The 18,609-nt window shown below is 35.8% G+C and overlaps 1 protein-coding gene across 1 annotated transcript in view; it reads left to right on the top strand.

The window, feature by feature from the left end:
* Positions 1 to 18,609, top strand: part of SCYL2 (SCY1-like 2 (S. cerevisiae)) — a 36,800-nt gene that overhangs the window by 3,921 nt on the left and 14,270 nt on the right. The window contains exons 2-8 of the mRNA XM_009321297.1: positions 3,871 to 4,028; positions 7,943 to 8,087; positions 9,249 to 9,398; positions 10,009 to 10,230; positions 11,110 to 11,226; positions 13,482 to 13,607; positions 15,089 to 15,265. Coding sequence (XP_009319572.1) covers positions 3,871 to 4,028; positions 7,943 to 8,087; positions 9,249 to 9,398; positions 10,009 to 10,230; positions 11,110 to 11,226; positions 13,482 to 13,607; positions 15,089 to 15,265 — 1,095 coding nt within the window. The remainder of the gene's footprint in view (positions 1 to 3,870; positions 4,029 to 7,942; positions 8,088 to 9,248; positions 9,399 to 10,008; positions 10,231 to 11,109; positions 11,227 to 13,481; positions 13,608 to 15,088; positions 15,266 to 18,609) is intronic.

Genomic DNA, 18,609 nt, shown 5'->3' with positions numbered 1-18,609 from the left:
CATTGGCTGAGATAGGAACAGGATTTTTGCATTCTCTTTGGTTTATAAGGTGTTTACGTGGGTAGATAAGGACACGTATTTTAAACTGTCAGTGTGTGTTTCAAACTGGTCTGTGTTTCATAAGGAATGCAGGATTGCAGATGGGCTTGGAGGATGTGGTGGGTTGACCCTGACCAGCGATCAAGCACCCACACAGCTACTCACTCACTTCCACACCCCCAGCAGGATGGGGGCAGGAAATATGAAGAAGAAAAGTAAGAAAACTCATAGGTCAAGATCCAGACAGCTTAATAGGTGAAGGAAGCGGGGGGGAACATGAAGCAAAGCAAAGCAAATTGCTCACCACATCCCACAGGCAGACTGATGCTCAAGCTAGTCTCCAAACAACAGCCACCTTGGAAGCCAAAAACCCCCTTCTTCCTCTGCCCTAGCTGTTATCACTGAACATGATGTTATATGATATGGAATAGCCCTTTGGCCGGTTCAGGTTGGCTGTCCCGGCCATGTCCCATCCCAGTCTCCTGCCTACCCATGGCCTACTCCATGTGGGGGCAGCGTGGGGAAAAAGAGAAAGCCTTGACCCTGTGCAAGGACTGTTCAGCGATAGCCAAAACATTGGTGTGTTATAAACACTGTTTTAGCCACAAATCTAAAACACAGCACCATATGGGATGCTATGAAGAGAGTTAACTCCATCTCAGCCAGACCCAGTACAAAGGAAAACTGCCCAAAGAAGCTGGGAAAAAGAACTTGGGGCATTTAGTGATTTAAACTACAAGGATAAAAAACCTTTATGAAGGGGTATATTAGTGAATACCAGGTCTTTGGGACAATGGTCAACAGGATTCCCCTGAAATACACAAGCACAATCAAAGAGATCTTATTTACACTTTTCTGTTCAGCGTCTAAAAGTGTTCTAGATGAGTTAATATGGTTATAGCCCAGTTAAACCATGTCCTGTGTGTTGCATGTTGTGTACAATGCTTATTCCTGTTTGCACAGGTGACATTTAATTCCTTGGCAAAGGCATTGCAGAACTTAAACACTGATCTTTTCAGTGATTCATGTTAAAAAGTCTAAATTCTTGGCAGTAACAACAGATGTTTTCTTGAAGGTCTTCATCCTGACAAATATTTACACAGTACACATCATAACATACAGCTGTCTAAATGTCACCACTGAGCTTTACCTAACACCACTTTGAAGTAAAGCAATTGGCTTAAACACGTGGGAGGTGAGACAGAAGGTGCAGACTATCTCATGTTTGTGAACAGAACTGAGATTTAAACTTATATCTCTTGAGTGGCCAGTCTAGTCCCCTACATATTTGTCCATACTTCCTAACCCAGGTAATGGTGTTACCAGTATACTGTGTTGAGACAAAAGCATGCTGAGCAAGGTGTGTATGCTTTCTATCACATAATGAATGAAAATTTGTGTTGTTAAAGGGTTGTTTTGTCTCTACTTCTTCACTTTCTTTGTGGAGAGCAGTCGTATTTTTTTTAATATATTTTAGTCTTTTTATGTTAAATTTATTTTTGTATCACAAAGTTGGAATTATGACACAACTGCAGAATTAAATAACAAGTAGTCATCTGCAGGAGGAAGCTACTCTTCCTTTGAACCTATAAAATGAAAAAAACAAAGTGGAAGCTCCCCTAGAGCTTTCTGTGGAAAGAAGTAGTAACTATGTAAGCCTTTGCTGGCTTTCATCTCAGTAAGTTTCCATGAAAGTAATTACAGGAAATGGAATCCCTATCAGCTACAGTCAGTAGCCCTCCTTCTTGGGGTTGAATATTAATCAGTTCTTGTAAAACAGAAAAGGAATAACAGAAATAATGTGTTCATGGTCAAAATTTGACAGGGTTATTTGGTTCACACAGCATAAAACCATGAACACTTTTAACTGTTTCCAAGCATACTATATGGTTTCAGTAATTTTTGTGCATTGAGAGTGTTCTATGGCCCATGACTCTTCATTCTTCTGTACAATAATATCTGGTGACTTATGGGCGTTAAGATACTATATTGTTGATATGGCATTCTGCATATAAAAATCAATGTTGATTATGGAATTGAATTTCAGAATGCCATATTTTGAATTACTAATATCAGAACACATTTAACATTTTAGTGTCCATGAGCAGAGATGGCTGTATGCTTTCTTCTTGTATCAAATGTGTTACATAAAAATGAAGGTATTTAAAGCAAGTTGTCACACAGCTCAAATTATTTTGATTCTTGACACTCCACAATAACTAAGTCTACAAAATCAATGTGATAGCAATCATTTTCATACCTAGAATACTACTATTTCATATACATACTTATATGTGAGCTAATTTTGGATATGTAAAAGTTCTGTCAAACTTCAAACAAACCATGCAGGATTGTAGCAAGCACCAATAGGACTTATTTATAGCCATCATAAAATATTCAAACCATAGCTGATGTCCCATACTATCCGATTTAAATACTCGCTTTCTGATTCTTTTGACTTGTCATTAAACAGAAGTGCTTTCAGAAGTGCTGTATTAGTTTGAAATTTTGTTAGTGGACACGTACTGCTCAATACATTCACGCTGTGTACTGGAAAATGTGTATTTTTTAAATAGTGGGCATAGTGTATGCTTCCATCCCCTGTCATTGGTTCCTCCCTGCCTTGTGTCAGTGTTAATGTTTGATCCATCACACTTAGGAGTTGGAGCAGGGAGCTGGTATGGATAGAAGCAAGAAAAGTGTACTTAGTTGAGTTAGTTATAGATGTTCACCTGCTAATGGCTTAATGAAACAGGTACCAGCTAAAATATATAAACCAATTTTTTGTGTATTGGACTGAATTTCTTTTTTTATATAGCCTATATCTAGAAGTCTTTGTTTTTTAAATCAATAATGTAACTGTTCCTGTGAGACTTTAATTAGAATAGTGGTTATAAAATGTGCAGTACAAGAGCATAGACTTCCTCTTGGGACTGAAAACTGTATTTCCGTACTATTTTCTACTGGTTTCTGACTTTTATTATTATTCATAATGCTGTTGTAGGAGTATAAGAAATACTCTGTTTCATGATAAAGTTTTTAATTCCTTTTTTCTTCAATTGATTTATTTCTCTTTAATGGCTTCCATGACGGTGATGTAATCTAATTTTTTATTTCGCATCCACCTCTGTAATTTCAAAGTTTCATATAAATTTCTTAATTTTCTCCCACTCCATTTGCAGAGGTTGGTTGGAAGAACTATTTCCTGTGTTTTTAACATCTACTGCATTTCTGGGACTTCTTTTTACACATGTTTAAGCATTAAACAATTCTTAATGTTTTATCATGTGAATGGTCTGATCAGATTAATTGATTACCATGACTATAAATTATGTTTCATGAATGTCTAGTTTAATATAGATCGTACTGGTTTGGAGCAGAATGCTGAGGCAGGGTCTGGTTTAATAAAGCACCGCTTGATATATTTAATGCCAAATGAATGCATATATGCTCAGAATATTTTAATTTTTCATAGTTGATGTAAATGCTTTTATCTACTTAAAATCAAGCTGATTTCTGTACTGTGGATCTGCTGCTTTGTCACTGTGTAGATAGTGGTTATAGTTTATGTATTACTGTTTGTAAGACAAGGAGCAGTAGTACCTTAACTCTTAAAATATATATTCCAGAGGTTATATACAGTAACCTGCGTGATTATGACTGGGATAAAGTAAGGACAAGAGGTTTATATACATATACATTGAAATACTTATTGCATTAGTGGGATTGTACTGTGGATTCAAAAAATGTGTGTGTGTGTATGTAATTGTGTATATAGGCTTGTTTTTTGGCTATGTTATATACCGAGTGAATTTTGTTGTTTATTTCTAGGAAGTGGCTGTTTTTGTCTTTGATAAGAAGCTAATAGACAGGTATCAAAAATTTGAAAAGGATCAGATTATTGATTCTTTAAAACGAGGTGTTCAACAGCTAACCAGGCTTCGACACCCTCGACTACTTACTGTTCAACATCCATTGGAAGAATCCAGGTAAGCTGTAGTAAAGTTTAGAACAGACTTTCTTAATCATTGTTTTGTTATTGGACATAAAATATCTGGAACATTCAACACGCACATATGATGAGATTCAAGTTTACTGTATTTACTCATGTGAGAATGGTTTCACCTCACCCTCAGATTTTTTTCCCCCCGAGCCATAGGATGCATTTCTGGTGTGAATCTAGTGAATCTAATCAATAATCTATTGCATGATCTTAGTCCAGTTGCAGCTATAAGGCTACACATGACCCTTACAGCATGAAAATTTGGTAGTTCAGTTAATTTCACTTTCAAAGAACTCTCTTAAAAATTGTTTCCTTTCAAAAGGTTGTTCATACCTTTGTTCCATTTATGAGATGTATGTACTTAGTGCATGTGAGATTGAAGATTTTAGGTAAATTGTATGTGTTGTGGCCACATGTGTTTAAAAGGTCCTCAAATGCCAATCGAGGGAGACAAAATTCAGTGTGTTTTTGTAGTGCTTACTTGATTTATGTAAGGTTGGTCACTAGGCACAATAATGGGTTAGTCTTATAGATTTATCATTCAACTGTAGTCATAACAGCACACTAAAATCTAACAAATAAAATGAAGTTTTCATGTCAAAATAAAAAGCTGATCCTGATCCCACTGAGGAAGATCATGAAGGTTTTAAAGGTTTTTTTCCAAAGTAGTTTTTCTAAATGGTAGCCTAATAAAGATTCATGTACGTTATCTTTCAAACTTCTACATTTTTTATTGTGTCTGTTAACCTGCATTTTTCCAAATGTACTGGCTTCTAGGAGCTGAGAATACTGTAGGAATGCTTCTTCATCTTTGCGATGCCTACCTGGGGAAAGATTTCTTGGATTAAATGACACTTGCATATTCATATATATCTTTCCTCCAGTACTAAACATATTTTGCATTAACAAGGGTTCAAAGCTGTCATTGCCCCTATGGTTCAGTATGCCCCTCACACAAGCCTAAAGAAGATTAATTAGGTAATTGAAGACAGCTCTCAGTGCTCTACAACAGTAAATAAACTATTACATGCTAAATGACCTAGGGTCATCTCAGTCATAGTGTATGCAAGTGAATCCCGGAGTATACCCCAGGTTTCTTCCTAAAATTGTCACAGTATTTCGATTGACTCAGCAACTGCATCGGTAATTATTTTTTCCCTGAACTCTGCACTTCAGAAGAAAAGGCTAAGATTCGTACGTTGGAGTGTTAAGAACGCTTTGGTGTTCTTTTTGTGAAGAATTTCAGCCTTTTGAGTGAAATTAACAGTGTAGTTATGTTAGAGTTCTCCATGAGTTTTTAGTAATGCCCTGTGTTTTGCTGCAGTTGTTCTTTTTTCCATACTCAGCACGCTCAGCTACTGGTAGAAACACCAGTAGCACAAAACCTGTCCAGTTGCTTGCTGTGCCAGAAACTGATGTAACGGTTTTTGGAGCGGGTTCATAAAAGAAAAGTTTGCTTAGAATATTTGTGTGTGTAACCTTGTGTAAGCATGCTGTGAGATTTCTCCAGAATTGCTTGTCTTTCCAGAGTGTTTATTCTTGAAGAAATGTGTTGTGGGCTCCTTCCGGCTAGATTGTACCTGGTCTTTTTTTGTGTCTCCAAAGTAACATACAGTTGTGTTGAACTGCTTGCAAGTCACCCTTTATTCCTCCTTTGTGAGGCAAACAGATACGTGGTGTACCTGCACAGCCGAAGTAGATACGGAAAGAAAGGCTATACCTTTCTGACCCTAGCGTGTAGGTAGCTTTTCCACTATTAATAGAATGTTTTGACTCCAAATAATTGGTATTCAATATAATTATATTTAATATAAATATATATTATATATTATGATGTATACATTTTTACATGCATTTGAATAATTAATAACTCTTTATACTAAATATTTTATATAAATACATTTACTTACAACTGGTCTTGAATTCCAGTAACAGCACAGATGAACTATATTATTGTATGTTTAACTTGTTATTGGAGAAAAGGGTAAAAAAGCCGAATTATAAGTTCACTCATAATGCCATTACTACCCATTAAAAATAGTAGTAGTGTGAAGAGTTCCAGATACTTAATTTACTAGACATTCCATCTGTTGCAGTTTTTCCCAAAGCATATGCATTTTTGGCCATCGTTTTTATTTTTAACTTGTTTTCTTTTTATTATGTTACTCTGAATTTCATTTTGATATTATTCAGGGAACTGCTAAAAGAAGCTGCACTGTATGGCAGACATCAGGTTTTGCAATATTCAATTGCTTTAATTCAATTTGCCCCATCCTTCTGTTACTCTGGTTTGGGTCCTTATTTAATTAGCTCCTAAGGTAAAAAATAAACAGCCGTCTTTTTATTCTCTCAAAACAACAGCAATCAGAGAGTTTATGTTACGAAAACCACTGAATAACTGTTCCCTAGGTATTTTCTATCATCTGTGCCTTAACTGTAACTAAATGTAGAAGGTCCATGGTTAAGCTGAAGTCAGGCTGAAAATGAAGGACTTTGTCTTTCTGTGCTCTAACTCCTCCTTGTGATTACTAGAGAAACGAGATTTATAGCCCTAGTTGTGTTAATAGAAACATGAAAGGGATGGCGTTAACAAAATGGTAGCGAGGAAGCCAAGCAAGGAAGTTCTGTCAGGTTGGCTGACACTTAGATTCAGTGTATTTTAATTTTCAGTTGTTCTTCCTTCAGAAAGGCAGTAGATAAAAACTAAAGTAAAACTAAAATCTGGATGAGTAATAAGAGGTTTGCATGTTTCATCAGCCTTATTTTACTTCAAAGAGCAAGCTTGTTAATTATTGAGATACATAAAAACTGTGGTAGATTGATGCTGAAGCATTGTGTCTTCTGTGATATTTTTATGGAATGAACAAAAAGTTAGGCTTCTGTCTTCTTGCCTATAAATTTGTATTCAAAAATATATCTTTATTACTGTTACTCAGTCTCAGTTTTCTGTGTTCATTCTGATGCAGTATTTAGCATTCTCATGAATTACTCATCCTTAAACCAGGTATAGGTACTACTGTCCATATAATGCTTTCTCCAAAAAAACTGTAAAACAATTAAGAAGTGAGGTGCAATGACTGTCCAGGGCCTCCAGTGCTGTGCAGACCGGTATGAGGAACGTAGATATAAAGAATGACTCTGTCTATGTTACATGAAGTTTGTGAAATTGAGACATACATTGTTTTCAGGACTTCGAAACTTGAAATATTGAAGCACAGTGTTACAACCAGTCCACTTTATGTGTGGAAGTTTGCTTCATTTGTGCTTTTCAAACACTGTTGAGAGAAAAATGCATAAACAAGACCTGTTGTTTTTCATGAAGAAAACAATAGATAAAATAATTTAGAAAACAGTCACTTCACATGCAAACTGCAGTTCATACAACAAGCGTTTTTGTGTTTGTACCTCTTCTATTCATTTGCAAAGTAAAAGAATATTCAGGTGCTACCTTACATTTTATTAATTTTGCTTCTGATCATTGTCTGATCACATTAAGTGTTGCTTCAGTCAGGGACGTGTCAATTTTAGGCACAGCTAAAAGCCTTATTTTACAAGTTTTAATAATAGTAAGAATTTTTTGTTTGATTTTCCTGGATCAGGACAAGAAAAGCATGGTTTTGTTAAAACTTTTAATGAAGCATTGTGTGCATCATTAGTGATGTATGTGAATGTTAGAGAATAAAATAACAATTCTAATATTTTTTGATTACTTTAGATATTTATATATTTCTCTTTAGTATCATATTACATAAGAATTAAAAACCTGAAATATAACATGGTTTTAGGTAGCACCAAGTGCCCTGGTAATGTATAATATGATGTTTGTATGGTTCTTTATTCACAGTCAAGAGATGTATTACATTTATTTAAAAGAAATGTTTTTATGTATTTCCTCTACAGGGATTGCTTGGCATTTTGCACAGAACCAGTCTGTGCAAGTTTAGCTAATGTTCTTGGCAGCTGGGACAACCTACCTTCTCCTTTACCATCTGACATTAAAGAATACAAACTTTATGATGTGGAGACCAAATATGGTTTGCTTCAGGTATGACACAGGTTGTCCTTACACTGTTCTTGTGCTTTTAGTATTAATGATTGTTTTATGAAGTTTGTAAACTGCTGAAGTTTTGTCTGCCTATAAGTAAATCAAATAATTGGGAAGCGAGAGATGATAGTGCCCTGATCACTGTAAGTATAAGAGAGGATGAACACTGGAGGCTCTAAGTTGCTACTGTTTTTGCTTATTCTGACATGGAAAATACGACATCAAATGAATTTTTATTTTCCATATAAATGTCTATGCTACAGCTGTTTCTCCCCTATGTGAATCTTTTCTTTATCTTCTGTGGAGGAACAGTAGCTCCCAGGTTTTAGTTGGTGAATATGTTGATCAACTTTGAAAAGTATTTTTGTTCTTATGCTGTGATAGTGTCATGGTTTAACCTCAGTCGGCAACTGAGCACTACACAGCTGCTCGCTCACTCCCCTGCCCCGCCCCCTGGTGGGATGGGGGAGAGAATTGGAAGAATAGAAATGAGAAAACTCGTGGGTTGAGATAAAAACAGTTTAATAATTGAAATAAAATAATGATGATGATGTAATAATGATAATAATATACAAAGCAAATAATGCACAATGCAATTGCTCACCACCCGCAGACCGATGCCCAGCCAGTCCCTGAGCAGTGGTCCCCCCGGCCAGCTTTCCCCAGTTTATGGACTAAGCATGACGTCACATGCTATGGAATATCCCTTTGGCCAGTTTGGGTCAGCTGTCCTGGCTGTGCCCCCTCCCAGCTTCTTGTGCACCTCCAGCCTTCTCAGTCGGTAGAGCATGGGGAGCTGAAAAGTCCTTGGCTGGTGTAAGCACTACTTAGCAACAACTAAAACATTGGTGTGTTATCAACATTGTTCTCATCCTAAATCCAAAACACGGCACTGTACCAGCTACTAGGAAGGAAATTAACTCTATCCCTGCCGAAACCAGGACAGATAGTTAATCAGCATTAGTAATCTCATCTGCCGATTACCCATCTGTGTTTAATTTCCTTCATACATAATTTTTAAGACATAGCCTAAAGTAATGGTGAAAAATTTTTTCTTAGTTAACTTATCAATTTAACTGTGACCACAGGAACAGAATTTTTGTACATGTCTTACAGGATATTTGGGGAAATATTTAACCTGAAATAATCTTCTATTAACAGGTTTCTGAAGGCTTGTCATTTTTGCATAGCAGTGTGAAAATGGTCCATGGAAATATTACTCCTGAAAATATAATTTTGAATAAGAGTGGAGCATGGAAAATTATGGGCTTTGATTTTTGTATCCAGTCAACAAATCCATCTGAACAGGAGGTAACAGATCTCTATATTTATCATCATTAAACTTCGAATTCAGGTCTTTGTCTGAAACCAGTTTCATGACCTTGCATTTCAGTACAGAATCATTTATTTAATATTCACCTCTATATTTTGTTGGCAGGAAGTTTGAATATATGGCACAGTTCTGGATTGAAGTGCAGCCTTTGGTCATCACAGAAAAAGAGCCTGAGTTGGCTCAGTGGAGTCAAAATAGACTAGTGATGGTTTCAAGACAGAGGCTGAAGCCTGTGCCACTTCTGCTCATCTGCATGTTGGATGACATGCAAAGCTACCTAATTTGTTCTGTTGCATCCACTCAGTGCCTGGTTGCTACCTCCTAAAATGAATTCCCATCATAGCTCATGTTTCCCTCTTACAGCAGTGCTTTGATTTTATGTTACACTTCCCAACTTTAATATTCAGACTTAACTGCATCAGCTAAGCACTCTAAGCCACAGACACAGATTCTTAACAGTTTTGCCTTACTCTATTTCATTCATAATTGAATTTGAGTGGATTAATTATTTTTTGCTGCTTGAGTTTCTAATTTAAAATGTTCTTTAAAAATCCCTAATAAATGTGCTTTCTTTTACTTCTCTTGTAGCCAAAGTTCCCTTGTAAGGAATGGGATCCAAACTTGCCATCCTTGTGTCTTCCAAATCCTGAATATCTGGCACCAGAATATATTCTCTCCGTGAGCTGCGAGACAGCCAGTGATATGTACTCTCTAGGAGCTGTTATGTATGCGGTGTTTAATAAAGGGAAACCAATTTTTGAGGTCAACAAGCAGGATATTTATAAAAGCTTTAGTAGACAGCTGGATCAGGTATTTGTTCTATTTGTGACTATTATTCATTGATTTTCATATTTGAAAAGTTACTGTTTTAAAATAGATTTAAATATTTAGAACACAATACCGGTGCTCCAACATAAATGATCCAATAATGGTGTCTTACCTTGTATGCTATCTTTATAACAAGCAAAAAGAATCCTAGCAAAATATGGAAAATAAAAATATGTGTAGAGAATGTTACATATACCAATTTTATAAACTACAAATTTAATCTTTCACCTGATTTCTCTGTAAACCTGTTGAATGCTGCTCTTGTGGAATAAGTATTTTACCTGTTGGGGTGAACAGTGTGAAACACGAGGCAGTGAATGACCTATGTAGGACCATTGAAGATGGCTTGAGTTTAGAGTGATTTGATCACTTGACATTGCAATTGGTATCCACTTAGCTATCAGCTATTTCACATTCTTTGTAGACTATGAATATTAACAGAAGGCAGTTACTTGGATCAGCTGACATAATGTACGTTCATATGCAAGTTTCCTTTGTCATAACTTCTTTGGGTGCCCATTGCCTTAGTTGTGTGTACTGTGTTTTAATGTGTGTAGACAACACCTCAGATAATAACAGGTGCCTGTTTAAAAATACTGGGTTTGTGTTCTCTGGTAACCTGAAGACAATGAAGTTGGAAATCGGGGAACATGACCTGAAGCAGGTAGGCTATTGGGAGACAGAAAGAAGACTATGAGGGATCAGAAGCAAATGGGTTATAAAAGGGGAGAAGGGAGGGATATCAAAGGTGTGGGTAGAGAAACCATCAAGAGGACAAAGTATAGTCCTATTGTATATTGGAAATAGTTATATGCAGGATTTTCTGACTTCATGGTGCATGTGCTTAAATTACTTACACAGCTGAGCCGTTTAAGCTCCAGTACTCTTCAGAATATACCAGAGGAGGTGCGTGAACATGTAAAGCTACTCTTAAATGTAGCTCCAGCAGTCAGACCAGACGCAGATCAAATGACTAAGGTCAGTTCACGGAAAATACAGTAGCCATAAGAAAGACGGAAAATAGCGTTTGATTTGTAGAAACAATATAGCTATTTTAAAGTGTTTTCCTGTTAATTGTCTTAGTTGAAATGTTAAATATTTTTAAACTATTTTGGAAATAATGATGTTAGTTGATGCCAAAAGTTGTCCTTATGCTGACCTTTATTAATATGGAAGAAGTGGGTGCCGAGACAGAATTTAGAATAATCATTCAATGCAAGACTATTTTGTTGCTTTCCAATACAGTTCGAAGTATTTTCTATGCTGTGTTTTTGTACAATTCAGTCTTTAAAACTGTATTGGAAGTATTTTAAAGCCATAAAATGATAAAGGGCAATAAATGTAAGGATTAACGTTTGGCTTATGATTTTCAGTGTATTCTTAAATATGCAGAAGAATAGCTTAAAATCTATTCGGAGCTTACTTGCCATAATAAAGCAAAAATTAATTGCAAGTAGGATAATTTAAGTTTTAATTTGACAAACTCTTCCTCCACCTTCCTATCTGAAAGTAGAACTTAAAAGCATGATTCTTCCTTTGCCTTATACCCTATTTTCTCATATCTGATAGCCTTTCAGGTTCCTGCTTATAGATTTGCTTAGCTAAACAATTTTCTTCTTTTCCTGTCGTATAAAAAGATTGTATGCAGAGAGAGAAATCAGTGTCTTAACAGTTGGAAGAAATAGTGAGTCAAGAAGGGAGGGGGAACAGGTAATCGTTCTGCCAACGTATATGCTGAAAGATGGGAAGTGAGGAAATTGGCAAATATTACTCAGGTATCAACTCACTTGTCTGAAGGACTACAACAAACAAATCTGTAAATGGTTGTATTAAGCAGTATGGTTTTATAAAGATGTTAAGTCTCTTTTACCACGACTGCACTGCGGACTGAATTGTAGGGTAGAGATACTAGAGCTTTAGTTCTAGAAGCAGTTTGTTATGGCCAGCATGACATGAACTAAAATGGAGCTTGACATGGGCAATTTTACCTTGCTAGTTTTAACTAGTTTGTGTTAACCTGTGTAGAATTCCACGATCACATACGTTACGGTGTGTGATCTAGAAGACAGAATTTAAGTCCACAGTGCAGACTAGCTTGAATTCTCTGCTGAAAGATTTTTTTTCTTCTGTATTGCCCTACTCCAGTCTGCTTTTCTGATTCTTTTTTTCTTCATTGCCTTACTCTTATTGACTTCTCTTTCTGCCTTTTACAGCAGAGCTTCTTTAAATGATTTTATATCCTTTTCTTTTTGCACAAATTTTTCAACTGAAAACAAGTGTCTAAATAGTCTGAGAGACCATGCTTTGTCTTTAACTGTTGTGAGCCCGTGAGGTTTGATATATCCCTCCCTAAAACTGAGAGCTAGCAGGAAGGAGGAATCTTGCCCGTGCAAGTTTTTGAATGCAGAACTTTTCATTCCAGTCTCTGTAGGTCTGGGATAGACACACTGTTCTACTCTTTTCGTTCATTTGCTAACTGAAAGCTGAATATTTGGGGATGGATTTTTATATAAACAATCTTGTTATCATCATGCATTTTTATCAATCTTTCATTAATGATGAAGCAGCTCTAGCAGTATTAATATGATACACCACGGCCATATATGAAATCCCCTGGTATTTTGTCGGTGCCATCTTTATAAGCCTGGTCTATGTATATACATTGTTACACAATACTTAAGAAGGCCTGTGCCCTCAGGCAAACGTTGGAGATCATGTGAGAAATTACAGTGGACAGGATTTACAAGTGGGTCTGAACATTGGAGAGAAATTTATATAATTACACATTTATTGCATATAAATGCTTGTTGATTCATTATAAGTTTCCAGGGGTGGTAGCCAGATCTGGATGGCCTAGTAGGTAATCCTTTGTTGTAACATTAAATAGCATAATTATTCCTAGGAGAACTTTTAATCAAGATTTTTACTTTTCATTCCATTTTTGTAAACAAAACATTATTTCATATACAATAAGTTAACTTAGATACACATAACATGCATGGGTTTCTTTAAAATGCTGGGAAGATTCCATCTTAATAATCAACCTTTATCTGTGAATATTATACTACTTAGTATGTAAAAGTGTACTTTTCTAATTGTTAGTTGCAGGCATGTCATTGTAAAGGTTTGCTATAGTGCATTGAAAAGCTAAATAGATGATTATATTTTGGAATCTTTGTAACAGTGTCAATGTTGTCTCCCTCCAGATCACAAGCTTTTGATCTTATTTTTAGATACCATTCTTCGATGATGTAGGAGCAATGACGCTTCAGTATTTTGATTCATTATTTCAAAGGGATAACCTTCAGAAATCACAGTTTTTTAAAGGGCTACCAAAGGTTCTGCCAAAACTACCTAAGGTATGTCTGTATGATGTCTTGAAATAATGAGTTTAAAAATACGTGAACATCTATTAACATTCTGAATCTTGGAATGCTGGACTATATGTGGCATTGTACCATAATAGACTGCCGTGAGTAGAGTGGAGTAGTAGGAAAGAAGGGGGGATTATAAAATAATTGGTGTGGGAATACTCTTCAACTATCAGTAATTCTTTAAATGGAAAATGGAAAGTTGTGCTATTAGTATGTGTAAGGAACCATCATTTGCATGTCCTCTTGTAGTTCATCCCACTTTGAAAGGGAGTCTTCTCTCCACTTACAAGGCTTTCCCTTTGTTTCCAGATGCTATCATAGCTCTTTGAAGTCATCTTGCCACCTTTTCTCCCAATAAGATTGCTTCAAGGTTTTTCATAGCAAGGCAGTACTTTAATGTTGAATGATGCAAAGCTTCCTTCCCTCAACAGACTAAGTGCTTTCTTGTGCTAACGGTGCCCAGAAACCTCAAAGGCAAATGTCTGTTATTACAGATTTCTTCTGTGTAGTGTTAGACACTATGTCTAGACTGACTCCTTTTCCTTTTGTGGTATTCTTTAATTTATATAAGGCATAATGCATATATAATAGAAAAATAGTATTAGTTTAATACATAATAGAATAGCTGAGCTCCTCAACCACTGCATTAAATTTCTTCATTTTTAATTGTTTTGAAGAGTGCAAAATTCAGACTTCATGTTTAATACTCTCCTCTTTTTAAATTAGTAATTTTTTCCTTTGATCAGAAGTCGTTGATGCTTTGAATTTGGAAATAGATGGGATTATTTCACCTGACTTTAGACAACCACTGACTGACCTAATCATCTTTAGGGAATTCTTTTTTTTTTTTTTTCTGTCTTGAAAGTATATTTTATGAGGGAAGGGACTGTGCCCTTGAACTACGTATTTCTCTTTATTGACTTTAAAAGCATTTAAGGATGTCTAACTCTACTGTAGGCATCCACAGTGTAAATACCTATTTTGTCAGCAGAATCCCATTTAGGGAATGTACCTGGAGTTTTACAGGGAGGTATAGTAGGATTATGTGTTTGTTCAGTGAGTGATGGGGTACTGAAAAACTGATTATTTTTGGGGGGTGATAGGGTCTTTTTAAAGTGTCTTTTTAGGGTCTTTTTAAAGAAAGCATATAGAATAAGGTTCTCATAATTCATGTATGTGGCTGAAAGTCCTATTTTCTGTACAGTTAATTGCTTTTCATTGACCTTTACAGTTGTTATAGTCTCCAGTTATGTTTTGAGTGCAAACAGAGAAAAGTAAGCAAAGTAGCACAGTGTAAATTAGCTAGAGTATACTGTGAAAATAAGAGTTCAAAGCTGAAAATTGTCTGTCTGCTTTTTTGTAAATACCAGGTTAATACAAAAGCTGCGGAGCTGGTACAATAGTAACTTACTGCAATGCAGTACAATGTGACAATGTGATGCATGCTTGTTTTTTTTTTCTTTTAGCGTGTTATAATTCAGCGAATTTTGCCTTGCTTGACTTCTGAATTTGTGAATCCTGATATGGTACCCTTTGTCTTGCCTAACGTTCTCCTAATTGCTGAGGAATGCACCAAAGAAGAATATATCAGGCTCATTCTGCCTGATCTTGGTCCTGTTTTTAAGCAGCAAGAACCAATCCAGGTATGTTAATTTTGTTCAGATTACAATTTTTCTCTTTAGTGTTTTTCTCCCTGAAAAATGACTAATTGTTCTATTTCCCTTTTCCAGCTTCACACAGATTGCCCAACCTGCTCTGTAGTTGTCCAGGCAGTCAGTCTTGATTCAGACAAAATAGATTTTTTTCGTAGAAATTCACAAAACCTCTACCCCTGCTTTTTTAGATGGTTTTTCTGAGGGTATATTTGCATTTATAGATGAGATTAGATTAGCAAACAAGGAAACATTTAATTCACCACTCAATTCTTATTTTTGGTTGGTTGTAGAAGGTATATTTGTAAAGGTATATTTTATCACTTATCTAGCCAATCTGAGCAGGGTTGTACAGTACAATATTTGCACATAGTCTACCAGTAGCTGAACCTGTGATTAATTTTTTTTCTTGTATCCAGATTGCTTACACTGGGATCATGGGGTGGAAAAGTTGTAACTTTGATACTCTCTTAAAAGTGCTGTTTATTCATGATAAGAAAATAGTGTTTATTTGAGGGCTGTGCACAAATTTGTGAAATTTGTTTCATTTTATTTGACAAATGTATTGTGTAAGTAAAATACGCTTTTTTCTGTTCTTTACATGCATAAAAGTAGTAAGACATTAACATTACTGTAAAGGAGCAAAACATTTGGATCCTTTTGACAACACCATGTGCATGATGATTCCTGAGGATTCTGTCACTAAGTTAGGCATTGTGCCTCCACAGATAAAAGGCAGCTATGCGTTCCTTCTAGCTCACTATGCTTTACTGCTGGATGCTATTATTTCTCTGAGAGCGCTTAAGGGGCAAGATAAACATAGGAATGAACAAGTAGACTTTTTATTTCTGGGTTTCAGAAAACCGGATCAGAGAACTCTCATTATACTGGGGAGGGGGGAAAGGGGACAACTGTGTAACTAAGAGTACCTCGGAAAATTAGAACTACTTCATGCTGTTTACTTTTGGTACACTGAGGCTTTATGTTAGCTGCTTTGCTGTCTTGAAAAAATTAAACGTCTAACTGACTGAAAGCCAGTGAACATCTTATTTATGCTGTTTCATCCTAAAAGGTAACATTATGTTTTGCTACCTTTAACATCAGATTTGTGAGACAATCCTCACTGCAAAAAGTTTGTCTCAAAGTTATATCTGGAGCGTAATAGGTACAAAAGTTGTTTTATTTCTTGAGAAATGAGAGAAGCAAAATACAGACTTGGGGTCAGCTCATAAAGAGCAAGCGTTGCGAAGTTTTTTTGTAGTTTTCTAGATACTATATATTAAATTCTTGCATTGACGTTTTTAATGCACACTAAGTACTAGATGACTTATTCCACTATTATTTCTGTGGTCTTTCTAGTATGACAAAGTTTAAGAAATCTAGGACAGGTTTTCAAAGTTAATATACCAGGAATTCAGGAAATAAATACAAAGGTTCAGAGTGCCAGAGGACAGAATTTCAGGTCTGACTGTGCAAGGCAAGACCGCCCAGTTCCTATGTGTTTGTAACTCATGGGGAGGGTGCCAGTGTTTCTTCCAAACGCTCTCTCAAGATGTTTTCGATTTGTATGGGGGGCCTGTTGCTTGGCTTTCATAGGATACTTGAGTTAGGAAGTGAATGTATCATAGGGAAGCTGCTGTAATTCAGTATGAGGAAATTGTTATCCAGTGTTCACAATGTCTTTGTATGAGGGAATTTATAACAGGAAAATTGAACATTTAGTTAAACTACTCATTCATATCGTACTCTTGGAGTTAGCATGGAGTAACAGGTGTGCTGTAAATTAACATGCTAGCTTACTCTGACATAGCTTCCCAGTGTAGACAAACCCTTAATTTATATCTAGGGGAATCCGTAGAATAGTGAGTTAGCATATGATGTGCTGTAAGTTCATATTCTAATTCAGTACACCAAAGTGTACCCTGACAAGTACTGGACTCTGTATTATGAATGAAGCACATCTTGAGCAGCATTGTTTAGAGTGCAGCTGCTGCTGCTTGCTTATTAGATGGTGTGTGTGCATCTGTGACTCTAACATCTTAGTTTCTACTTAAATAGATAAGAAGTATCAAATATGACCCTAGAAAGCTAAAAATAAAAGGGGTTCATTGGAACAGCATGAACTACATTCTAATTAAAGGCAGGCAGAGAGAGAGATCAAAAACGATTCAGCTTTATGTTATCTTAGTTGAAAAGCATTGACAGCCAGTGGAAAACAGCTGAACTGCTTCTGTGAAATCTAAATGACTATATAGTACAATATTTAGCTTAAAAGCAGTCTATTATATGCTCAAACACCTGGTTCTTATTTTAAAGGAGCTTTTCTAGTTGTTAAATAGCAAGTTTTGTTCATGTCCTTTTCAAATTTGCAAAAACAATCAAACGATCCTTCTCCAAAACTATACATTTAACTAACATAGAAACTGTCGTGCCACAGTATTACACGGTTGCTAGACAAGAGAACAACAGTGTTATGAGCGCATGTAAGTTTCAAAAAGCCAAGTTTAGGACAAATAAAAATTCTTTATTCAAGAATAATTATAAAATGTAACTAGATCTGGTCCATCTCACCCTAATTCTCCCAAATTTGGGGACATTGCATCATAATCAGTGTTCATGGAATGAATGAGTGAGTTTGTGTGTATGTGTACATTTTAGGTAATTATAAATACACAACAAGAAAACACACATTAGCTGCAGTTTAAAAGAACTTCTTTTTCTTCCCTGTAAAGGAAAGCAAATGAAAGGGGGAAACTTGTAATGTGGTCTTGGTACACTTGTATTTCTACACTTTAATGCTTCTGTTTATTTGACATACAAGCACTGATTGCTACGTATTTTTAGACTTAAAAATTGAAAACTTTTCCTCGCATGAAATACTTGGCTTTTTATTATTAATGTGATACCATTCACCACAATTTATCGATCTAATCTAATCTATTTTCTAAAATGAGTCTAGATATCAATGGATAGTCAATGACACCTGTAGCAAGTTGTCTCACCTATCTGAGACGAGACATGAGTCTTATGAGTTATGTAGCTCTTTGTATTGGAGACTGAGCCTGGATGAGTAACTTAGAATAGCAGCTAACTTTTAGATGACTAAGCCTAAGCAAGGTGAATCCCACTATGTAAATGTGTTGTTCTAGTGTTGCTTTTTAGGTTAACATGATGTGAATTTTTTTTGTTTGGGATTTTTCATTTTATGATACACAATTTCCATGTCAGATAGAATAAAGGTCTTTTGTGTCCATATAGTAGCTGTAATATTCTTTTCATTTTGTCCCTACTTTAATTCTAGATACAGATGGAATACAACTTTTATATGTGGAGTT

The sequence above is a fragment of the Pygoscelis adeliae genome, unplaced genomic scaffold (genome assembly GCF_000699105.1).
Source record: "Pygoscelis adeliae isolate BGI_AS28 unplaced genomic scaffold, ASM69910v1 Scaffold232, whole genome shotgun sequence".
Taxonomy (NCBI): domain Eukaryota; kingdom Metazoa; phylum Chordata; class Aves; order Sphenisciformes; family Spheniscidae; genus Pygoscelis; species Pygoscelis adeliae.
Note: the sequence above shows the minus strand (reverse complement) of the source record. Positions and strands in the feature narration are given on the sequence as shown.